Consider the following 25,798-nt stretch of genomic DNA (forward strand, 5'->3'; position numbering starts at 1 on the left):
TCACACAACATGTTAAAAGTTTAAAATTTATTAAATTATTAAAAAATGTACAGATTACTTAAACGCGGCGTGTTAACTGGGAGCAAAATAAATGGTATAAAATCTTCTAATCCAGGGAGAGGGGCTCGTTGTCTGACTACCCAAGATGCGAAGGCGGATATTCTGTTCCCTGAAACGGTAGATTTTCCGAGCAGACACATTGGGCCGAGGGACCAAGATATTGTGACCATGCTGGATCTTTTGGGATACAAGGTTTGATAATATTAGTTCCCTACTTCCTATTCGATGTTTATCGTTATTTACTTATTTAGGCAATTAACTAATTGGTTTAATCCAGGCGGGCTTTAGGATCATGAACACTCCCATCATGAGTGGTAATGGCACTCTGTGCCTGGAGCTTTGCTTTCGGGGCCTTTCCTCCCCCCTCCCGCCTAAAGGACATAATATGAAATTATGAATAAATATAATATTATTTCCAAAAATTCCAAATATTAAGTAGCCTAATTTCATCCCCGGCCATGATGACTGAACCAACTGACACGATGACTGAAAATGACCAACATTTAGTACAAAATTAAACCAAAGTCATCACTTATACCCGTACCGCTTAAACCTGATGCCTGCCTCATCATTAAAAAATTGTTTTTCCTGAAGCTGTATCTTATACTGAGGTGTGCAATAAAGAGTATTTTATACTCGCATTTATCTATCTGTACTTACTTGGTTTGTATTTTTCCTCACCAGAGCTTGGAACAGTTGACTAATGATGCGGTACCTAAGCAAATCCAGTTGCAAGGACTTATGGACATCTCTGAGCCTATGAGTAAGTAGGTATAGTCCATGAGTTGACACATGGTGCGATAGAGAGGAAATACGATCGAGTTCAGTAGCAGTCGCTAACGTAAATGTTAAATGCCAACTCGTGGTAACCGTGTAGAATGTAGATATATCTTTAGAGATCTCATTCCAAAAGAAACAAGTTTAACTAGGTTTGTATGATGATTTGATAATTGATGTTTCTACGATTGAAAAAAAGTAAATTAAGCTTTGATATGTGTGTTATGGTCAAAAATCGTGGGTTCTAACCTCGTGTAGAGAAAAAAAAAATGTTGTCGAAAAAAAATGCAAAAATCTTCTTCTTCTGCCGTGCCTTATCCCTTTATCTGGGGTCGGCCCTCCTTGTTTTACGGCGCCAAGACAGTCGGTCTTGGGTTGTCTGCTTGTCTAGTTGAGCTCGTTCTAGATCATTAGCAACGGTTGTCCACCACGTGGCGCACGGTCGTCCTCTACCTCTTCTTTTATCCGGGATAGCTAGGGCCTTCTTTACAGCGTTGTTCTCGTCCCGTCGAATTACATGGCTGTACCATCGCATACGACTTTCCACCATCTTATCCACGATGGGAGCAACTTTAAAAGAGCCTCGGATATATTCATTCCGCACTCTGTCATCTTGTTACTCCGGCTGCCCACCGTAGCATTTTCATTTCAGTCGTGTGCATCTTTTGTTCGTGCTGCTTTTTGACGGCCCAGCACTCGGTACCATACATCATGGCTGGTCTTACTGCCGTTTTGTAGACTTTACCCTTCAGCTGAATCGGCATTTTGGCATCACATAACACACCCGTAAGGGTTCTCCATTTTAGCCAGGCTGCATTTGTCCTATGGGTAGCGTCCGCATCGACGTTGGCATCAGCGCTTAGCATCGATCCCAGATACTTAAATTGATGTACTTTCGGTAATAGCTGTCCGTCAATTGATATGGCTATATCAGAAGATGGTCCGTCTTGAAATTTACAATGCAGATACTCTGTTTTGTTTCTGCTAATGCGAAGGCCATTATTCTCTAGCGCTTGTGCCCAGTCCTGCAAGGTGTTCTGCAGGTTCAAAAAAAATGCAAAAATTTTACTATAAATTTGGTAATGATTCTTATCATACACAAACAAGAGGTTAATCAACACAAATACTTAAGTAAATGTAACTATCCACAAATCGATAGGTGTAGAAGAGATCTCTTAAAAGGATAAAAATGATGTGTTTTTCCAGTTTTATCTTTTTTTCTTGTGCAATAAAGTGGTTTATTACTACTACTGTTATTTTGCAACAACTCTAAAAGCGTCGTAAATTGCCCTACGATTTCATTTTCTACTACCATCAAGCTAACTCCTAACACTCCTAACTCCTTATATCAACAAATGATTTCAGGCGAATACGATCTCATCGAAAGAGTACGCAAGATAGCTGAAAATAATCAAATATGGCGTTCATACATCGGTATGGGATATCACAACTGTGCTGTGCCTCATACCATCATGAGGAATATGTTCGAAAATCCTGGATGGTAAGAAACTTTTTGAATAAACCCAAGAAAAAAAAAACCAGTTATATGCGTATACATTCGTATGTAATAGCGACTGCAGTCTGCGGCACCGTTTGGTATTACTACTACTTTCATCCCTTGGTTAACAATCTATTATTGAATTTGAATTTTCAGGACGACGCAGTACACTCCCTACCAACCCGAAGTAGCTCAAGGAAGACTGGAAAGCCTCCTCAATTACCAGACGATGGTGAGCGATCTCACTGGTCTGGATGTCGCCAATGCTTCGCTGCTGGACGAAGGCACAGCTGCTGCTGAGGCTCTATCACTTTGCCATAGGTTATTCTTTACCTACATAATTGTTCCGTAACTGTAAAAAATCGTAGTACTTTTAATGATTCGTAGGTATAGATAGAGCGATGACACACATACTATACCCATAATTTTTGTAAACTTCTATCATATATCAAATTCGTCTTAAATGGTAAAAAAGTTAACTTTAGAAGTCTTTTAATTTAACTTTTAGAATTACGCCCTAGTAATCTTCCTGACTTTGATTTTGGACCAACGTTCTCCCCGTTCTCTTTGCCGTTGATATCAGCAGGTATTATGCTTAAAACCCATACCTAACTAACTGAAGCAACTCTTGATTAATTTTCCCTTGCAATTTCCAGACATAACAAAAGGAAAAAATTCGTAGTATCAGAGCGCCTCCACCCTCAAACATTAGCCGTTGTACAAACGCGCTTAGACGCTCTGGGGTTGGAGGTGATGGTAGTACCCGACGTGCGACAGGCGGATTTCGCGCAGAGAGACATCTCTGCTGTCCTCCTGCAATGTCCTGATACCAGGGGCTTGGTTTATGATTACTCTGGATTGGCTGCTGCTGCACAGGAACATGGAGTAAGTAGCTTATTATTTACGAATCTGCAAACTATTCAGATAATTCAGGTTATTTCTTTGCCAATCAAAATTGAACTGTATTACGAAGTAAGATGGTCACGGGAGAGTAGATAAAGCGGCCTGAAAGAGAACATCAAACCCAAAAACTGTCTAGTATTCACAAGTTACCAAAAGTATTACTTATTGTCATGTTGACATTATATTGTCAAATGACATCACTAATTCCGATGGTTGGATCGGACCGATACAGGGACTGACTGTTGTTACAAGTACGTCGGCTTACTTTATATAAATAATTTTTAATTTAAGCGTTATGTTGTATCTTCTTGCTTGTTGTATTTAACTATTTGTTCATTGTATGTTATTTTATGTATCTTTTCTTCTTGTCTGTTACCTTCCGTGATTCTTCTCACCTGATGGTCTCATCGGAAGATCAGCGCTGGAAGTCACCAGCAACATGCTGAGATGAGGCCATTTCGTGGCACTTTAATCTTATTTTATGTTTTCTTTTGTATTATGTAATGTTTGTTTGTGCTTACGAATAAAATCTCATTCTATTCTATTCTAATTCCGTAATCGTAACTGCATCGGCAGTTCTTTCGACTAAATTTTTTGGTCGTGTAGCAAAGGTCGTGATTTTATAGTTGTGTTTATGGTATTTATACCTAACAGAGAAAATTAGAAGTGTTCTCCTTACCGGCAAGCTACGTTAAAATCTAAATGTTTACCTTTTTGTTTCTTTAGACACTAGTCGTAGTGGCAACGGATCTCTTAGCCATGGCTCTACTCAGGCCTCCAGCGGAATGCGGCGCAGCCCTTGCTGTGGGCACTTCCCAACGATTGGGGGTCCCACTTGGTTATGGGGGTCCCCATGCAGGGTTCTTCGCGGCCGAACATCCGTTGGTGCGGCTCATGCCTGGCCGTATGGTGGGCGTGACGAGAGACGCTGCTGGAAGAGATGCCTACAGGTAACATTTAAGAGAACAATTATGCTATATGCTACAGTCAGGTCTTGATTTGCAACATCTGAAGTGTCTCATGCCTGATTCGCTGTTTTCATTTACTCCAATCAACGTGAACGTAAACGTTTTACTAGCTATTTGTTAGCTTGCCTTTATCTTAGCTTGCCTTACCTTTATATTTTTCAGTAGAGCTCCTTTCTGTAGTTCTCATCATCATCCTATGGCTATCTAATTAATGTTACAGAAATTAATCCAAAAAATTCCATCTATCTAGGTTAGCCCTTCAGACCAGAGAACAGCACATCCGACGAGACAAGGCGACGTCAAACATCTGCACAGCTCAAGCCCTCTTGGCGAACATGTCCGCGATGTACGCCGTCTACCACGGCCCTCAGGGCTTGAGGGATATTGCCATTCGAGTCCATAATGCTACTCTAGTACTTGATCATGGTGTGTATTATGTAATGCTACCACAGTATATGTAGTCTTATTGATTCTAAGATCGGTCATAATTTTTCGAAATCTTTGCTAAAACTGTATTCCTTATTAGGAGAAACTTGATCAGTGTAACAACGATTTGTAAAGATGATGGATTGACAATGATATTAATGCTACATTGTGTATTGCAGGTATCAGACAACGTGGTCACAAGCAATCTAACGAAGTATACTTCGACACCTTACATGTCGTACCTCACGCTAACCATGACGCGAGTGCCATCAAAGAGAGAGCCCAACAAAAGAAGATCAATCTTCGGTACTTCGATGACGGCGCAGTAGGCGTAGCACTAGATGAGACCACTACTATGCAGGATGTAGATGACCTGCTGTGGATATTTGACTGTCAAAGCGTTGATGAGGTAAGATACGTAAGATGCTTCATAGCATATGAAAAACAAGTTACCGTTAAAAATATTTTTTGATACACACTTTTATTGCCGACTGTACTTTCTCTCCTTTGAATGTCTATCAAGTACTTTACGAGATCATTCTAATAAGCCTAAACTCAATGTGTTTAGGCTTATTAGTTATTAGTCTTTGGCTACCTTCCGACTGTATCATTAAATCTGCTGTCATCGGAAATATGCCAATTTCTATTCAAAGTTTAATCAGACACCGGGAAGTGGTTCAACTATAAGTTACATTTAATACAAATACTTGCGGTATTAAGCTAAATAAAAGTGCATGTGTAACTAAAAACTATGCCAGGCCGTATAAACCAATTTACGCAATGAATAGCTACAATATGAATAATATGTGTATGGCATGAAAGTGGAATTTGATAAACTACGAGAATGTAAGTAATTCTTTGTAGGTAAAGAAAAACGAAGAAGCAGTGAAATCTCGCAGCGTGCTTAAGGGTCCATTCAGAAGGACGTCTCCGTACCTCACGCATCCGGTCTTCAACATGCACCACTCCGAAACCAAGCTGGTACGGTACATGAAACGATTAGAGAATAAGGACATATCTTTGGTGCACTCTATGATACCTTTGGTAAGTTTTTTGATGTGTATTTTCCATAGTAACTAACATTACACACAGAATCTGTCTTTTCCTACATATGTTGATAATACGAAGGTTGAAACTTTTTTTAGGGTTCCTGCACTATGAAACTCAATTCAACTACGGAAATGATGCCTTGCTCGTTCAAGCACTTTACAGACATCCATCCGTTCGCGCCACTAGATCAGTGCCAGGGCTATCACACCTTGTTTGAGGAACTGGCCAATGACTTGTGTGCGATTACCGGTTACGACCGTGTTTCTTTCCAGCCGAACAGGTACAAAACGTTAAAATTTATACGTAAATTCTTGTCATAGTTTATTGAATATTTTTAGGCTAAACATTTGGTTCCCTTCCGCTTTTGTCTCAGAAGACATCTCTTGAATACCTACTGCATTTGTGACGATAGCCAAGGACGTTAAACAAATAGTACCAAGTAGAAGCACAAAAATAAATATAATAAATCTATAAATAAATAAATATATTCAATCTGTGAGCAGAAGTCACCAAAACCTTTATACAACCAATAATGAAATTTGGCACCCGTGGCATATTATTATATATACAGGTTCCTCCTATTCTCACAACCTTCCGGGTTAGACGCCCCTATTGAAGCATTTTCCGCTCTGCTACATTATGTTTACCCCACGGCAGGCTTGTAGCAGTGATGATGATGACGATTATTTATGACAAAATGACTGTGTTACAGCGGCGCCCAAGGCGAATATGCGGGGCTACGTACAATAAAGCGCTACCATGAGTTCCGCGGCGACACGGGCCGCAATATTTGCCTCATCCCCGTGAGCGCGCACGGCACGAACCCAGCATCTGCCCATATGGCCGGTATGCTGGTGTGTGCTATAAGAGTCAAACCCTCTGGAGATATCGACATGGAGCATCTCAAAGATAAGGTATGGACATGGACTCTATGGCGGACTTCTTTTGTTGTCATTAACTGGTTATATATAAATTTGAAGACAAGAGTATCTAAGAACTGAAATTTGATTCTGGCTATGCTTATGTAATGTACGCTTACATAAGAATGTTGTTCAGCCCCGATATAACTACAAGTACATAGTCTGACGTAAATCGGACAAAGAGGCGGCCTCTTGCCTTCTTCAAGATACGAAGGCCGATTTATAAATTCTCCTCCACCTGGTTGACTAATCTTGTTTGAAAGGTTCGGTGACTCTTTTTAACTTATCCTTGCTCTTACAAATATTTCTAGTTGCGGATCCTAATTCTTTGTGTAACTATTGGCAGGTTGAAGAGCACAGTAAGAAGCTATCATGCCTCATGCTGACGTACCCTAGCACTTTCGGCGTGTTCGAGGAGCAAGCCGCAGACGTGTGCGCGCTGGTGCACAAGCATGGTGGCCAAGTGTACTTGGACGGCGCCAATATGAATGCACAGGTTAGATACTAGGTACTATTATTAAAAATAAGTTGAGAAACTAATTAGCGGTCCAAGTCCAAGAAGAATTTATCCCAAAAATTTTACTGTTGCTTAACAACTTCAATCAATGTATCATAAGTAATTAAAAAATGTATGGTAAGGTAGGTGTCAACACGAAATAGTGAAACTGTTATCTATGATTGCACTATCAGGAATGTAGTGACTGCTTGTACCTATTTCAAGAATACTTGCTAAATAACGGATGTTTACGATCTGGTTTCAATCACACGTTTCGATCTTCCTAATAATCAATAATAATTATATTCGTTTAAATAATTTAAATGTTTACGGCAGGTTGGTCTATGTCGTCCAGGAGATTACGGCAGTGATGTATCGCATCTTAACCTACACAAGACCTTCTGTATCCCCCACGGCGGTGGCGGGCCAGGCATGGGGCCCATTGGAGTGTAAGTACCTGCTCAACATAAAAAAAAATTCAATGGCTGAAATTTGTCTGGAATAGAACGTCATTAGTCGGTTTCTCACAACGATTTGCGGACCGTTTGTGTTTCAATCTAAAAACATTTGCAGAAAAGCTCACCTAGCGCCTTTCCTGCCTTCACATCCAGTTGTAGACCCTCTGGCGGACTTGGGTGACGCGGCGCACAGTTTTGGATCAGTGAGCGCGGCTCCCTATGGTTCTTCGGCCATCTTGCCGATTTCCTGGGCTTATATCAAGGTAAGTAGGTATATTATGGAATAAAATATAAGTTGCCGCCAACAAGAATCCGTTGTATTTACGCAAGAAGCGCTCCACATAGGCATCCTTCGCAATCTCCACGGTATCGCATCGAGGATATCCCGTTTGATATATCTATTGCTGTCATGTAAGCTGTAACAAAAATAGTGGGGATCCGTTTAAGAGCATACTCGGTTTTGTGTTCTGATTAAGAAAAAGTAGGAAACCTTTTTTTTTTCTATGGGCAAGGTCGTTTATTAAGTTGGCCAACCCTCTATACAAAGGCTAAAAATGTTTCGCGTCGAAATAATGTTTCTTGTGCTTTTTCTTAAATAGAACACGATACCGAATATGCCCTTTAACGGGTCCCCACGATTTTTGTTACACCTTGTATCTGGCAACGCAAGTAGGTAATGAAACCGTGGACAGAGACCAGCGGATTATAACATCCAGTATATTGTGACTGGAAAAGGAGACCTGCACCTTTCTGACCAGAAAGCTCGAAAACTTGCATTCAACTCGTAGGTATGTGTTAATTCTAAATCCATGCTGTTCCAGATGATGGGCCCTAAAGGCCTAAAGCGCGCGACTCAAGTGGCCATCCTGAACGCGAACTACATGTCTCGGAGGCTCGAGGGTCATTACAAAACCCTGTATAAGGGTGAGAGGGGGCTGGTGGCGCACGAGTTCATCATCGACGTGAGAGATCTTAAGAAAACTGCTAACATCGAGCCCGGTGATATCGCGAAGAGATTGATGGATTTTGGTAAGTCTATCTAAAATTAGGTATGTTATCCCCTTGTTCTGCCCACCATACTGTTTGTCATTGAAATGTATAACAAACAATTTGGAATATAGGTAGAGTTGATTTTCCTTTGTTTCACTTTTTAAGTAAAATAAAAGAAGTTTCAATGTAACCTCAACCTATCCAGGCTTTTCATTCATAACTTGCTAAAAATGGAATATGTCCTTTAAAAATCACTTCACAGGTTTATTTGAACAATCTCTCCTTTTTTAGGATTCCACGCCCCAACCATGTCTTGGCCGGTACCTGGAACTCTAATGATAGAGCCTACGGAATCCGAGGATCTGCAGGAACTCGACCGGTTCTGTGAGGCGCTCATCCAAATTAGAAAAGAAATCAAAGACATAGAGGATGGAGTCATGGATAAACGGTTAAATCCGCTGAAGGTTTGTTTTATGCTTGATATTTTTCAGTAAACAGGCAGGAAATGCCTCGTCTTACCTTTAGAAGTTAGTACAATAACAAGTTTTCCCAAATATGTATTATTGAGTTTCAAACGATAATAAACCTTTTGTAGAAAGCAGTTGAACATCTAGATATTTACAGTTCCTCCCTTTCTACTAAACTGCATTAAACATGTTGCCATATATTTGAGTGTTCTGAGTCTTTGTAATTAACATTTGTAGATGGCGCCTCATACTCAAGAAGCTGTGATATCAGAAGACTGGAATAGGCCTTACAGCAGAGCTCAAGCTGCATTCCCTGCCGTGAGTACATCTGATACGAGTATTATCATATACAAACCGGAATATTATAAAGTACCTTGAATTCCATTAAAATTTTAAATTGTCCTGGTTTTGCCTTTATTGATTGTACAGAAGAAATTTGAAACAGCAATTGACAATTGCAGCCAAATAAACTGCTAGTAGTGCTAGTCTCAATCTGTTTTGTCACCGACTGGATGAACATTTGAATTCTAATATCACTAATGTACCAACTAAACACACCTTCAATAAATCGTAAGATGACCATGTCGGAGGGGTCTGAGGTACGCGCAGCGCTTTGCATTAGCGGTACCTAAGTTAAGTTTTTATAAATTATGCAATTAAATAATAAATACTAATGGATTTATTACTTGTGCAGCCGTTCGTGAAAGGTGAGACGAAGATCTGGCCAACAGTGGGTCGCATCGACGATATGTACGGCGACAAACACCTCGTCTGTACGTGCCCTCCGGTCCTTGACGACTTCTGATCATATATTTATTATTATAATGAAGCTTTAAGATTAAAACAAAGACAATCGGTCGCATAATAATATGTATATTTTGTCAATATTGCTGTAAGTAGAATAAATATTTCCCTCTAACAACAAAACTTCTCTTATTCTGCAATGACAGGACCTCACTCTATGTATAGCTGTATAAACAATTTTAATTACTTACCATAAAATTCCATTGACTGAACAAGTAATCTATCTATCTTATTATTATACAAATATTTCATATTGCAAAGGATTATTATTTTACTATACGTTACGTTAAAATAGAGTCAAGGCAACGAGTTTGTTTTGTTTCTAGCTCAAATAGGTGAACGGCTTACTGCTACAACCTATGTTCATATACAACAGATTCCTGACGCTTATACGTAAATACAAGCGAAGCCATTCTTATATTATCAATAGTAATGTGTCAATGTGTGTGTAGTTATGTGCTCTTATTTATAACGGCAAATAATCAGTTCCTGACCTTAAAAGTTCAGAGGAGCTAGGTACTAACTACGTGCATAAATCTGAGGAGCTCGATCCAAAACATCACGCGATGTCATCCGAAAACGTCTGGATTATTTTAATCCAACTTTAATAAATTATTCGTAAAACTATGTATTCTCTATTAATTATCAAATCAAACATTAAATCAAAAATAGTTTAAAATTTAAATTTACCTAATCAATGCATTACAAACATATAAATTGTACATAATCTAAAACAGAAAACCATTCAAAACACAAAATCATTCTCAAATATCAGTACAAGTCAATAAAATGCAATGGAACGACATACTATATTTCTCTTTAATAATAGTAACTATTAATTATTTAACGCTATTTTGTTTATAACTATTTTGGGGGTGAATTAACAGTATCTTTAGGATACATGCCCAGTCGAACTCCGAGCTCTTTGGGCATCCGCATTACTGGGCGAGTGGGGAACGGGTGATAAGAACCAGTAGATGGGCTCCTTGGGTAGGACAACGAAGACAAAGTGTCAGTTTCGATCAGAGACGTTATAGCACTGCAAGTGTCATCCGATTCCAATTTGAATTTATCACTCTTCTCCAAGTAGTCTTTGGCATTTGTAGGAGTTTCCCTATTTGGAAAGATTTTTGGTGAAATAGGAGTAGATACTTGATCCAATGAAGTAATTTGACACAATGTATCACTCGAATTACTTTTTGCACCACAAGGGGAATCATCATCAGCTGAAGGTTCATAGGTGAAGCTAATAGAGGAAGTTACTACGTTAGCGAACTCACTTACTTGGCTGTTGTCAGTCTTTATTAAACTATCGCAAATTTTCGGACCTTGGTCTACTGTCTTGCTACAAATATCGCTGGCTTTAGATAAAACAAAGTCGTTGTATTTAGTAGAAAGCGGATAGTTATAGTCATCAGATATAAATCTACGTTCGTACGTTGATGTATCTTTTATTTCTGATGATGACGGTAAAGTTACAGAGGCTTTTGACTCTCCAGGGCCGGAATTTTGAGCCCATTCGGAAATCGAAGAACGTTTAGGTTCATTGCTTGATACGACAAGGCGTGCTGTTGGGTCTGGAGTCTTCAGGGTATTTGTGTAATCGAATTCATATTTTTCTGGCTTATTTAAAAGCTTTTTAAAATCGCATTTCGCCAGGAAGCCTTTGTTCTCCCAACCGTAATGATCAGTTTTATTGCCTAGACATTCACTGCTAGGCGATTTCATACATTTCATTGTGCTAAATTCTGGATTACGTGCCATACCCTCACGTATTTCTAATGAAAATGGATCATCTATGGAAATTGGTCTAATCCTCACGAAATCATTTTTTTCGTTCGCTTCACTGTCAACGTTTTTTTTCCTATGAACAATCAAAGAATCCGACGTAGACTCCTTTAGAAAGGAGCAATCAGTAAAATTTGGTTCTACGGTACCAATGTCAGAGCCAGCGGGTTTGATAGCATCGACCAGATTTTCCGAACTTTTTGTTTCATGTGTTTTAGTTATAATATCAGACATATTTTGTTTCGTTAGAATTCTGCTTAGTATTTTCGAATTTTCTTGAATGATTTGCAGAGCTCTTTCGCTGTTTTTGCGACCAGATCTGAGAACATAGTCCTTGGGGGAGAATGTTTTAGCATCAGGAGTTTTTTCTAAGCTGTCTTGTTTTATATTTTGTATTTTACTATGTTCTTCATATGAAATTTCACTAGTGTTCATTTTGTGCTGATTATTAATATCCGGGCTGATACTGGTTTTCTTTGAAAAACTATGACTTTGCGGCAGCGATGACGCTCTTTCTACTTCACTCTGCAGAATTTTATCATTATGGTTACTCTGTAGTGTCAAGGAGTCAGGTTTCTTTGGTACCCGTGATAACCTCTTAGCAGCCCTCCGATTAGGTATTTCAGAATTATTAGGATCTGTAAAACGGGCCCCAAAAAACTCAGGACTGTGCTCAAAGTATTTATCAATTCTTAGTGGTATGGGTGGCTCATCTTCGCTCACTACGATACTCTCAGCACCGGGGCTTCTCGGCGGGCTATCGATGTCAGAAACATTTTTATCAGATAAATCTATATCAGGCACAAAATTTGGATACATTATAAGACTATCAATAATATCTGGTGGCCTAGCACTTATATCTAATTCAGAAGTAGAAGGTCTCTTAAAATTACTTTGATAATCGTATGTATAGGGAGACTTAAAGCCTGTTTCAAAATTACATGGAGACAAATTGATAGGACTGAGGTCCGTCAGATTCTTGGGTGGCTTTGATGATCTAATTGATTCAGTGCTTATGGTGTATTCTTCAGATTTTAGTCTCATTAGAACTTCCCCTTTCTCAGAACCGTGGTCTGAATATGGAGATTTACTTTTATAAGGACTTAATCTTTTATAATTGTCAACTTCAGTGTAACCTAATAATAAATTGTCACTTCGCTTGCTGTCGAAACCATCGATGTAATTTCTTAATGGTTCACCTGCTGCAGAATGTAGGTAATCATTTACAGTCATTTCTGATGGAATTATTTGATTTTGTTCTTTTGATGGAGTAGTTTTGGACTCTTTTATTACGGATGGGAGGATATTTTTTTTCTCTGTTCCAGTGCTAATAGGGGAAATACTAGATTCTTTTGAAATAGGTGAGTGAAGGTATTCTGTGTCTTTAGTAAATTTACACGGCGAAGGGTTTGATTCCGTAATCATAGTTGAAAGATGAAACGATGTGTCTTTTTTAAGAGTACAAGGAGAAATTTGTGTTTCCTTAATACTAGGAGAACGAACGTATGAATCTTTCGAAAAACAACTAGGAGATAGCTTTGATTCTTTTAAAGAGTGAGATAAAACCGTATCTTTTGAAAGTAATGATGATGAATGTTTTGGTTCTTTTGAACTAGATTTGACTTTTACTTTATTGTCGTCTTGTATTTCCGGTTCCGAGTCACTACCACGTTCATTGTCATCGCACAGGCTAGTGTCAGTACTGGATGCTGAATGTGACGAATATGACGAACTTTCACTAGAGCTGCGCGATCTCAATGAAGCAATCATTTCATCTGCTTCGCTTTCCGAAACTATGATTCCATCACCAGCCTCATCGAAATCAATAGATGCCTTTCTACCTTTTTCTACAGTCTTATCTTTCTTAATATCTTTCCATTTGACAGAATTGCGCCGGCTAAGTGATTTACGACTTTTTTCTTCGTTCCAACTAATGGTGTCGTTAGAGCGGGCTCGTGGGGATGTCTTTTCCCTCGAGGCGAGCGCTTGTCGCGAGGGGGGCACGGCGCCGGGCGGCGGCCCGAGTCTCCTGCCCCGCGAGCTTACAATTGCACTTTTTCCCAATAGAAGATTATTGACTGTAAGCGACGTTGGGGAAGTCGGCACTCCAACTGCAAATAAATAATAAATAATATAACCGCATTTCAAGCAAAATACAATATAAGTTTTAGATGTTTTGTATGATCGAATACCCGCGGCATGTCTGGCGCAAGCTGCTGCTAGGATGACATGCGCTTGTCGCTGCCGCTCTCTCAACCTCGCGTACTGCCTTTTCAGAGCACCGATATCCAACGACAGTCTATCGCCAGCACCCAAACGATCGTCTCGTCTTGGAATAACCTACAAACCATTTACAAATAAAGTCACTATTCAAATTCAGATGAATTTCTTACCTACGGAATATTACGGATATCGTCAATAATGAAAACAAGTATTAAGTACCGTTGCTAACGCCATTCTATTCCCGTCATCGCTTGAGTCGCCCTCGTCTTCTGAATAAAACAGGCGCAGCCCTCTCTTCGTCATCGACTGCATCTGCATAAATAAGTACATACGTATATTATAAATTTTACAGTGCAAGAAAGTCGTAGGCGTTCGATTCTGCAAAAACTAGTTAGCTAGTGGCTTCTTCATATTTTGTGATAAGGGAATCAGAGAAGCCAAGTGGACAATAGGATCCTTTAGAATGCAACCGGTCACTGTGTGGTAATCATATTTGTGTATATGTGGAGTCATTAAGGAAGGATAATTACCGCAAAATGTAGAGGCGGTTGACACACCGGGGCAGCCGGCGGGGCGGGCGGTGTAACCCTGTATCTGTGCAGACTGCGTAGCCTCGGGAGCTCGGGAACGGAGCCGAAAGCTACCACCCTTGCCACCAGAGCCTCGCCAGCCTCCCACACGGCGCCGGCGCCGCCACCCATGCAGCTGTAGAACTCGTCCGCGGAACGGGCTGACAGGATGCGGCTGTTGGAGAAAAGTTGGGTTATCATGAGCTCGCGGCTGTTTCAGTCGGTGACAGGGCCGAAATATTTACATTCGAAATATTTACATTTGAAATATCGTGTTCATCTTCTTAGCGTTAACCCGGCTTTTTGCCATGGCTCACGGGGGCCTGGGGTCCGCTTGATACTTAATCCCAAAAGTTGTCCTAAATTTGAATAATTAATATGTGTGTATTTATCTTGTGGTATCTCTACGTTTTTCAAGTTACAGTAAACATAATTTAGGGGAAAGCTCCTAACTTCTGATCGTTTTTCATCATTCAACGCGAGAGGCACGAGTAATACGAGTATAGTGTAACAATGAAAAGACGCCCAGAAGCTCGGAGCTTTCCCTTAAATAGGCAGAGATCAAAGTAAAAAAAACATGATTCCTAATGGTGATTCATAGGTGACTTACTCTTGAAGCATATCCCAAATAGCCAGGGCAGTTAGCAGCAGGATTTCGTTCCCATCCAATAAAATCAGGTCCCATATTCTTAAAAGGGATTCTCGAGGTAGCCACGTGGCATACAGTGTAAGAAACCATTGCATTGTGAAGACATCAGGCAATGGGGGTTCTACGCCTCCACCTGGAAAAAATTTGGAAGTAATATAAAAACATTCAGTCCAGTCATTAATTATTTCAAAGCAACTGTTGAGTTTAAACATTTTTTATCTTGTATTTGTCCAACGTTAGATTTGATACATAGAGGATTTAAATTATTGATTAAGTAGCTAAATTTATTTATCAGGTACTATATTTAGCGACAACCAATTCGCCTAATAATCGATTATAAGTCATCATGATCGAGATTAATAAATCTAACCAAACAGAAACACGTAAGATCACGATGACTTATGTATAATCGATTATTGGGCGAATTGGTTGCCTAATAAGGCATATGCATGATATGCATCAAACAAAAAGATGATTCTGACTAGAGCATGCAAGGATAAACCAGTCGTTCAGACATTTGGTAAGTAATTCAAGGAAATAAAATTGGTCGGTCAAAGTATGTAGTACAGATGGTGCCAGCATAGGTTTTACCTCTCAATGCTACGAATTGTGTCAAATTCTTGTTTTTTATTGGAATCTTATGGCCTGGGTGCTAGTGACCTAGACCCTTAAAGCCAAATCTTATAGAACAAAACTAGAGACAGGTAACCTATAAAAACCTTTGACAGTTGCCAACCCCATTATTAATTGCCACTGAAAATTACTATACCTATTGTCTTAGGTAATTAGTATCAATACCATGCATACCGTCAGATATCCTTTGCAAGTGATCCATGTGGTTAGCGAGCCGAGGCAAACGCAATCTCAGCAAGTCTCGGAAGGCTGCCATGTCGGCCGACAGGCCTCGGAGGTCGTCTGCGAAATAGCCCTCGGGAAGAACTGCTTCCACTAAGTATATCATTACCTTTAAAGATATGTTACATACAGTTAATTAAGAGCATCTAGAAGAACAGCCGTAATTTCCATTTTAAAACTTATTGAATTGTTAAGAGTGCTCTTGCACTATAAATTTTGAAATGGCTGTTGTGAAAAATGGAGCAGAGTAAGCGAATCTAAAGGTAAATAAGTAGGTATAGTTTCCAATAAAAATTTAGAGTCCAATCAGCCTTAGATGAGAGTTATAATAATAATAATAAATATTCTTTATTGCAACAAAAAGAGAACACAATTTAAAAACAGATTTACAGTGTAAATAAAGGTAGCACCAGGCGGTCTTATCGCTGTAAGCGATCTCTTCCAGACAACTTAAAGGTATAAAGAACAGAAAGTTTTTATAAACAGGTAGTGCACAAATTAATTAGAGGAATAGGAAAATTACACATAAATTAAGCAGGCAGTATACATACAGTACATTTAAAATTTAAATAAATAAATATATACATACATATATACATACATACATGCATACATACATACATACATACACACACGATATATACACCGCGGCACAGGAAGAGATAAGTAATGACTTTCAAGTAGGGTTTTAAAAGCTTTGAAGAGTTTTTGCACACCTAATATCTAACGGCAGGCTGTTACACAGCTCACAGCCGAACAGCTTGAAAAGTGAAAGTCATTGTAAAATTTCGTAGAGGATGGAGGGGAAACAAGTAGATATTTCCATGAAAGCCTGACGGAGGAGAGATAAGTAAAACGCTCTTTAAGATATGTGGGAGTAGAGGGGTTGAAAAGAACGCTATAAAGAAGAGCGAGAATATGAGAATTACGACGAAGACGTATAGCCACTTGAGCTGGCAACGGAAGTTGGAAATGTGGTCAAATTTGCGTAGTCCAAATATAAATCTGATACAAAGATTTTGCAAGCGCTCAAGTTTGTTGAGCTGGTCTTCAGTAAGATCCAAATAAGTAACTGATGTCAGCATAGTCTAATATAGGCAGAAGAAGTGATTGTGAGAGCGCACTTTTGGTGGCGGATAGCAAGAAGTTATATTCGGCTTAGTGACCCATTGAAGCAAAGATCTTCCTGCTCACCTTGCTAATCTAAGGTATCCAAGATAATGTACGGTCTATTATGATCCCTAGGTTTTAACTTGATGTGAGAAGGGAATGTGAAAACCATTAAACATTACGTCAGGTAGCAGAGAAAAATCAATCCTAGGAATTAATTTAGAACTACCTACAAGAATCGCTTGGGTTTGGCATTTTGCCATGTGACGAAAATTGCTGATTGAAGTCCCTAAGCTACACAGAGTTATGGGTTACAATTAGGTATAACAGCTTTCTTGCAGCCAAAAGTAGGTGACCAACCTTCAACGACTCGGACTCCGATTTGTCCATAACTTCTAAAATGATAGCTGCTAACATATTGAAACCTTGGCAGTAGCCGACGTCTTTGTTCCATCTGTAAAAGATAATTACCAAAATAACGTTAAATGTATAACAATACTAGTTTGCGACAGGTATAAAAAATAAAAATGCGAACAACAACAACGATAAAATCTAGTTACCTTGCGTAGGCCAACAGAACTCGGCGTAGCATAGCTTGATTCTCCCGGCCTTCCGTTCCGCAGAAAAGCGAGCAACCCGTCCGGTGCAAATCCTATAAAGCAAATTGTAGTTTATTTTATTACCGCCCTTGCAACCTTGGCCGTATTTAAATATATTGATAAACCGTAAACGTTCTAGTGCAATTTCCGGACAAATTGTCATTCCTCGACAAATAAACGGTTTTAGGAGAGTTTTTATCGCTCTATTTACTGCGGCGTACTGAACTTAATGTGATGTGACGTAGTGCCAAAGAGTTTATGTAGCCTTTTAACTGAGTATTGGCGAAATTTGTCGAGGAGCGAAAAAATCTAACGGCCGAATTCGAAGATAAAGAGACGTATATATGTATATATGTGTATCTACATTTATAGGAAACGAACTTCTTATTCTATAATCTGATGTCGATCGCGGAGAGTGGATCAGCAAATACTTAGCTTGTTAACCTGAGACTCGAGCTCCGTGTCGTGTGTTGCTTGTGTCATATCTGTGCAGCGAAAGTATACGACATATACTTTCCCGCCCCGCACTTTCAAGACGGCCAAAGAACGTATCTACAGCTAAGCGGTACCGCGGAAGCACGCACGCTCACTCTATGGACCAGCGGTCAGGTATCGGTCAGCATAACGCATTTCAAGGCAAGGCAATTCAGCACATAACTCAGATATACCTTGATGATCTGCGCCCCGAGCTCCGTGTCATCGGGCTGCGCTGTGCCGCGGAAGCACGCGCGCTCCGCCACTGGCCAGTCTATGCCTCGCGCGGTCAGGTGCCGGTCTGCCAGGGTTATCCATAGCTGTAGAAAACACAACTTCATTAGACTACAAATATTAGAAACCAAATTAGATGAATTTCCTTTGTAATTGGCTATTTAATGACAACCTAGAAATAAAACATAAATAAATAAATTATGAATTATGAAAACCCGCGCAGCGCGTAACTCAATGATAAATAGTAGCATATCATATGACAACCTTGGAGCAGCGAAGGCAACGCGGTGACTTGATAGAAACATATAAAATACTCACAGGACACTACAACGTACCTTGGTTAAGCAATATTTTTACTCGTAACATAAATGACAGACTGAGAGGACACTCTCTGAAACTGATACGGACGCAGAGTAATAGCAACCCCAGACGACACTTCCTAGTTAACCGCGTAGTGAGTGTGGAACAGTTTGCCCGAGTCAGTGATCAGTGCACCCTCGATTTTGTATAGATTCGTATTTATACTCATTAACTAATGTTTAGGCATTATTAAATTGTCTCAATCGACAGGCAAGTATTGTATTTATGTATTGTACTACTACCTATAATTCAGTAGGTATTACTTAGGTATGTTCTTTGATCCCGGACCAAAATAATCTTTAGGCAAAACATATTTATTATTTATACAAAGCGAGTACTTCGGGAAACCTTACGTTAATCCACGTATTAATAAATAAACAACCTTCCTCAAGTTTTGTGACGCACGAATTTGTTTCACAAACAGCGTACCAACTTCATCATATTGGTTTTAAATATAGAGTAGGCACAACCAAAAGCTTTGTGTAATACTTATGTATTTTTAGATTTGATGAAGACCCTTATATTTATTTCATCGATTCAAAAATAAGATGTTTTTTTCTTCTAGAGCTGAGTCAGGCTGCGAGTTAAATTATGTTGATACAATAGTTATTTGTTATACAAGGGTGCAAAGTTGTATTTTACCCGCGAGTGTGGAATTGAAACACGAGCAAGCGAAAGAATTCTATAGTTGAACCACGAGCGAAGCGAGTGGTTCTAAAATAGAATCCTGAGCGTAGCGAGTGTTTTAACACACGAGAAGTAAAATACATTTGCACCCGTGTGTAACACAAAACTTTTCCCCTCACTATAGCGAGGAAAGTGCAACATCCACAGGCGTTAGATCATCTTCATCAACTGGAATCACTCATTTTTTTACGATATTATAACAAAAAACTAGGAAATTCTGTACTTTTACGTGAGAAGTTTTTAAGTAAAATTTTTGTTGACAATGTTGACATTTCTGACGTATGAAATGTCAATGATGCGTTTGGAAATTGCATCGACTTAACTTGTGCGTTCAGAATTATATTTAACATAATTATTAAATAACAAACGTTTATTATGGAATTTTCAGGTTTATGACTTAAAATCATTAAATAAAGCTAAATCAGGTATTTTTATTAGATTCTCAAACCATTTATTTAATGATAATTAATATCGAACGAACCATTATTATGAGCGTTTTACGTTTTGTTATCTGTCAAGCTACTTAAACACGCTCCATACAAGGTCAAATTACTTCCCCCACTAGTGGATAAAATGCGTTTTTCCCCGCTTGTTTTAAAGGATAAAAGACGGCTTTCCGAGCTAGTGAGGGGAAAAATACATAACCAAATTACTACAACACACAAATCTTGAAATCGCGAAGAAAATGGGTGTTCCCTAAAACACTTCGAGATCTAACGTAGAATTACTTAGGCGAGTTAAAATAAAAATTAAATAAAAATGCCTTTTATTTCTCGCAAATATAAAATATACAATCACATAAAATTAATATTCACATAAAAAGATATGCTTCGTAAAAAGTCACAGTACATTTCTATAAAAATATAGAAATATATATACCCTATTTTTGATAAATTTCTTAATAGGCATTAATTATTTTAATTACTCATTAATACATTTAAATAAATTGAATATTTTCATGTCATTTCATTTCAAAGATAATTTAATATTAATCAAAATTTACAAGGACATAAGAAATTACAACAACTTTGCCTCCTTGTAAAATAAATACCTAACTATTATTTGACTCGTGAATTTCCACGTCTGGTAAGCAACCATGACTTGGCTTTTGAAAATTTCCTTTAGGCTCCAATACTTTTTCCATGTTCCTTTTACTCTTCTGTCAATTTCCATCTCGTTGCTTTCTTTTTCGAAAGAGATTAGTTTGCCTAAGTATATATATATATATGACTCGACATATTCTAGTGGTACGTTCACGTAAAGTGGTAAGTGGTGGTGGTGGTGGTCATCATTTTTGTTTTACTGAAATTCATTTCTAGGCCTACTTGATTTTTATAGAGTGTCTATCATATAATTACTCCATTTACACTATTTTCTGATAGCAAGACTAGGTCGTCAGCAAACCTCAGGTGGCTGATACGTTTTCCGTTGATGTTCAAGCCAGCTCTTTTCCTGTTTAATTTTCCATTTTCAGCACGGCTATGAATATTTTGGGTGAGATATATAGGTGCCCCATGTCTCACTCCTCTTTTAATTGTTATAGATGGGCCTGTAGACTCTAGTTTCACTTTGCTAGTTTTATTGTCATAGAGGTATTTCAGAATCTTTATGTATTTGGTCTCTACATTTTGAACCGTTAGGGCTTCCCATATTGATGCATGAAGTATGGTGTCAAAGGCGTAGAATTAGCCGAGTTCGACATTTACCGTACGGTAGTACGTTTATTATGTCGAAATAAATATACATAGCACAAAGTATATGCCTAAACGTTACAAACACATCCTGTATATGAGTACGTACCAATCTCGGATGTGGTAAATGTCGAACGTCGACATCGGGAGAATGATTGATTGGATGTCTACCCACTTATTGACCTTTTCGTGTTTTGGTCAATGGTTCTGTTACTTTAATTTTGTTAATATATTATGAAATTTATGAATATATTTTCGCAACAAAGCAATGTAAATGGAATTACGCGAGTTCAGTGTTCTCTTATGTGGTGAATTTGGCTATTGGTCATTTATTTGTCACCGTCGTAAGAGTCAGAAAATTGTTCACTACTCGTAGTGTTCACTTTCTTATGCCTGGGCCACACTAACGGGAAACGCCGTTGATTGTCGCGATAATCCCAGTGTGGTCGTATGAAAAACGTCCATTATCGCGATAATCAACGGCGTTTCCCGGTATTGTGGCCCAGGCATTAGTTCGTGTTCCCAAAGAGCATACTGATTTACACTGCCTCCTATTTATGTTAGCTTCTGTAGATCACCGGCCTAGCGCCCGGCGAGAATTAAATGCAATAAGCACTTTTTTCGGAATTTATCTTTTGAGTTTTTTCGCCGACAACTCAACTGGCTTCGCATTCGTGAGCGCAGAAGTCTCAAAATGTTATGCACCCTGTTCTCCATTCTTTTTGACCCAGTGGCGCCAGAATACTTGCGATCTAAATTTAAATTTGTAACTGCTCGACCAGGATGCGAACTTCGCACCGCTCGTAAACTTATTTTAGCTATCCCGCACCACCGCTCTGGTGCTACGACCAATTCATTCACCGTGCAAGCCACCCGTCTCTGGAATGATTTGCCTCTCAGCATACGACAAGCCGAGACTAAGTTGACGTTCAAGCGCAAGCTGCGCAAGTATCTTTTTGAAAAGTCTCACGATTAAGTGTCTGCATAGTAAAGTTAGTAGCAGGTATATATATATATATATACATATTTATTTATATTTATTGATATTTATATATTTATTGTTGTACCTATATATTTATTTTATCTACATATTACATTTATATTTGTGTCTATTAAAGCATTTAGCTTTAGTGTTCTTTACATACCCCGCACCAACTATGTTTCTCTGTTTGGCCTAAAGGTTGACTGGTAGAGAATGCCGTGTAGCATTAAGTCCGCCTTTTGTCACTGTATATTCTTACTGTGCAATAAAGTTTAAAAAAATATATATACATATATATATATATTTCATCTCTCCTAATCTAACATTGCATTTCCCACCCTAGGGTAATTTGTTTTAAGTACAAAGCATTGGCATTCGTACCCCATTCAAGGTAGAAATGCTCAAGATCAAAATGCTCAGCGCGTCAGCACTGATGCGCAAAGTTTGTGATCTGTAAATACTTAATGCGAATTTTGATGACGTAATCATGTTTATTCATCTCCTGGAGCGCCCCAGTTTCACAGTAGTATAGAACTCTAAGGCCAGGATTACACTTGTAAGTTTTACTTACGTAAGTAGGGACAAAGCTATTTGCTAGAATGAGATAACGATATTCATATCTCATTCTGTAGTATAGCTGTGTCCCTACTTACGTAAGTAAAACTTACAAGTGTAATCCTGGCCTTATACTAACTACTGACACACGTGCGACAGTAGGGCGCTCCACGGGTTATGTACAGTCAGCACTATTCGCTTAGCACCTTTGTATACAAACTTTTATGCAGAGGGGGTACCCTTTCTCTGCAGCTGACTGTACATAATTGACAAAGCGTAATGTATATTAAAATTTAAATTGACACCTACCTATAAATTTGTAATGTGTTTATCAAATAATTTAACAAAATATTATTTATAAATATGTTATTAATAGGTATATTTATGACGATAATAATTAGGCATGTGGGATTTTTTTTCTCGATTCTATTAATGGAAATTATTAACTTTGGCGGTCCTATGGTCCATGAAGTCTACACACAAATCCACTAAGCTGAAATATATTACTCTCTCTCTCTCTGGCTCTTTTAGTCATCACTTTACCATAATTCTAATCCTTAAAATTAAAAATAATGCACTATAAAATGGTGACCACCAACGAGGGATTGTTGAGCGACACCGTAGTGTAGTGTCAAATCATTTTTATGTTAGTTAAAATATAATGTAGAAATGTAGATAAGAGATACGAGTGTCATTTACTAGCAAGTAAAGGACAAGAGTCGTATCACAAAATTCAGTCCTTGTTTCCGTGTATAGCTCCTTAAATGGAAACGGCAATATATCACAGTTTTAACCCATGTGTTAACACATTCAGTACGCATCGTTTAACCTTAGGACTTCTGAATTGGCTATTCATTCGAGGTATTGCACTGAGCACTGACCTTAATTTGGGAGTAGGTAGTTCTTAAAGACCCTTAGTCCAATAAAGTAACATACCTAATTTACTGCCAATATAAGTATTGCCGGTATAAAGTGATATTTCAATACCTAGTTCAATAACACCACGTTTGTATAAAAATCTGTTTCATCTTTATGAAAAATAAATTATAAGTGGACAGGAGCGATCAAACTTCTCACCTGAGTTGCCTACATAAGTGTCCTAAGTAAATATAAAGAGTGCAAACTTTCGTCATATACCTAATATTATAAGTGGTCGTTTTGTTTAGTTTTAATTTAGTTTATAGTTAATTTTAATGTATTTTTTAATATTATGATTGTAAGTAAATTTTAAGCTATATAAATACGTTAAAATTAAGACTACGTTTTTGATCCATAGAATAGGGCACAGTGGCGCTCTCTTGTGTCGGACGCCAAGATCCTTTTTGGGTCACTGAGCCAGTGAAGTAAGTAAGTTTTGATCCATGCATGCATGACTGGAGTAAGGCCAGTATGGCGGTATTTATTTTAAAACAAACAAAAATTAATGAACGCCAAATTTAAGCGGCTCTATGACTTGTTATAATAGAGTAAAGTAGAGTATAGTAAATAGTAAAATATTGCCAGTGTTTAAAAGCTGTTGTTAAATACTTATTTTACAGGACTTGTGGTTTACGTTTCATTATTGGTGGCACGTGTTTACTATATGTATTACAAATCATATACAACGCCTATCTGACCACTTCACATCAGGGCTTAATAGCCAATGCTAAGTTTTTTTACTTCTATTCTACATTCGTCTGAACATGCATTAACCCCACAAACCTACTTTTACGGCCTCCTATTCTAGTCGGTAATGACTGCCTTCAAAGCTGAATGTCTCGGGTTAGAATCCCGGTAAGAACATTTATTTGTGCAATACACATCATGGATAGTTTCTGAGTTATGGATGTTTTTATGTACATGAGGTTATAAGTATAGTATATCTATGTATTCTATAATTTATATATGTACATATAATATCGTAATTAGACCAATTTGTGGAAGTTTGCCTATAAAAAATAATAAAATGTACTTTGATGTTTGATGTTACCTTCTTGCGGAAATGCGTCGGCACGCCGGCGGGCAGCCGCGCGACGAGCCGCATAGCGTGCAGCCATTCCGCGTAGCCGCCCTCGCCCGGGCCTTCGCTGCCGGACGGCGTCAAGCCGAACCGGGCGCCAGTCTCGCCCGCTGCAATAAATGCAAATGTCAACTCTACAACACGCATTATTAGATGAAAATTTGAAATTACTGTAGGTACCTAAGTATGTAGGTACTCCTATTGCTTGAATACGGCTGACTAAACGTTGACTGCTGGCTCTAAACATGAAGGCCAATTCGAAGTGCACTGACATCAAACCGATATCGGAATGATGATATGTGCAAATAAAAATGATTATGATTATGATGCCAGTGCAGTTTTGAAATAAATGTTAGGTAACGCTACTGTTGATAAGTGTTTGGCAAAAAAATCATTTCACATACAATCTTTTATCGCTGACATTATTATAACATGTACACTTTTCTTTCAACAGTTAACTAATACTCATTGAGACAATTCTAACAAACCCAAACACATTGCGATTGCGTTGTTTTGTTTTATTGCAAAAATCCTATGACCACATCCGGTTTCCATCATCCGATCAGCTCGATGGTACCATAATATTGCTTTGTTACATAACTTACATAAGTATGTGAAGTTTCAGCTCTGCGAATAGTGGATATTATTTAGCTTGCTAGATTTGATTACAAACATACAGAAAACGTAACAGGTGAATCTAAATAAAAACTTGTAAAAACAGCTTGTGTGCAGATAAGTATCGATTCCAGTAGGTTAGAATAAAAGGATTAGGTACCCCTTTATGCTGATAAGGGTACAATTAATCAGAAAATTAAGCTATAAAGTTTTTAAAATCGGGTATGTCCTTAGGAGACACGGATGATCAAATTACCCATATATATACATACGCAGAGGCTGTATATACAGCTGTGCTATAGTTTACTGACAGTAAGAGGACAATCAAGAAGTGTTGGTTACTTAGTGTGGCGTCACAATGCGGTGTTTGATTAAAGCCGGCCAGCAAAAGCTCTATGTAATATCCGTTCGTTTCGGCTTAGACGATTGGGTGGTAACATCTTGAAGTTTATTTTACTAAACTGTACATAAAATAAAACAGATGACAGGCTCAGAGTTATTATAATTAGCTTGTTCGCCGGACTTTCAACTATTTATAACGTTTGCCCTTTTATGGCATAATCCAATTACTAAGACTTACATTATCTAGGT

The 25,798-nt window shown here is 38.5% G+C and overlaps 2 protein-coding genes across 3 annotated transcripts in view; one reads left to right on the top strand and one right to left on the bottom strand.

The window, feature by feature from the left end:
- On the top strand, positions 1–9,940 carry LOC134742997 (glycine dehydrogenase (decarboxylating), mitochondrial). Its single transcript, XM_063676257.1, has 18 exons — positions 1–252; positions 745–823; positions 2,203–2,338; positions 2,492–2,656; positions 2,992–3,220; positions 3,965–4,188; positions 4,457–4,632; positions 4,812–5,041; positions 5,497–5,676; positions 5,778–5,962; positions 6,395–6,596; positions 6,949–7,098; positions 7,435–7,547; positions 7,672–7,819; positions 8,378–8,585; positions 8,838–9,010; positions 9,251–9,331; positions 9,708–9,940. Exons 1-18 carry the CDS (start codon positions 46–48, stop codon positions 9,816–9,818), a joined length of 2,997 nt encoding a protein of 998 aa, XP_063532327.1. The 5' UTR covers positions 1–45; the 3' UTR covers positions 9,819–9,940.
- Positions 9,870–25,798, bottom strand: part of LOC134742996 (uncharacterized) — a 27,923-nt gene continuing 11,994 nt past the window's right edge. For both annotated transcript variants that reach the window (XM_063676256.1, XM_063676254.1), the window contains 10 exons: positions 24,563–24,702; positions 18,279–18,404; positions 17,572–17,663; positions 17,372–17,465; positions 15,854–16,010; positions 15,008–15,179; positions 14,359–14,572; positions 14,048–14,140; positions 13,798–13,945; positions 9,870–13,716 (listed from right to left, as the gene is read on the bottom strand). In XM_063676256.1, the coding sequence (XP_063532326.1) occupies positions 10,682–13,716; positions 13,798–13,945; positions 14,048–14,140; positions 14,359–14,572; positions 15,008–15,179; positions 15,854–16,010; positions 17,372–17,465; positions 17,572–17,663; positions 18,279–18,404; positions 24,563–24,702 (4,271 nt within the window). In that variant the 3' untranslated portion in view covers positions 9,870–10,681. The remainder of the gene's footprint in view (positions 13,717–13,797; positions 13,946–14,047; positions 14,141–14,358; positions 14,573–15,007; positions 15,180–15,853; positions 16,011–17,371; positions 17,466–17,571; positions 17,664–18,278; positions 18,405–24,562; positions 24,703–25,798) is intronic.

The sequence above is a fragment of the Cydia strobilella genome, chromosome 7 (assembly GCF_947568885.1).
Source record: "Cydia strobilella chromosome 7, ilCydStro3.1, whole genome shotgun sequence".
In the NCBI taxonomy this organism is placed as follows: Eukaryota; Metazoa; Arthropoda; class Insecta; order Lepidoptera; family Tortricidae; genus Cydia; species Cydia strobilella.

Coding starts and splice junctions, on each gene's coding strand:
- LOC134742997 (XM_063676257.1), top strand. CDS start 46: ATGTACAGATTACTTAAACGCGGCGTGTTAACTGGGAGCAAAATAAAT. Junction 2,339..2,491: donor ATGTTCGAAAATCCTGGATG/GTAAGAAACTTT, acceptor TTGAATTTTCAG/GACGACGCAGTACACTCCCT. Junction 7,548..7,671: donor GGCATGGGGCCCATTGGAGT/GTAAGTACCTGC, acceptor AAACATTTGCAG/AAAAGCTCACCTAGCGCCTT.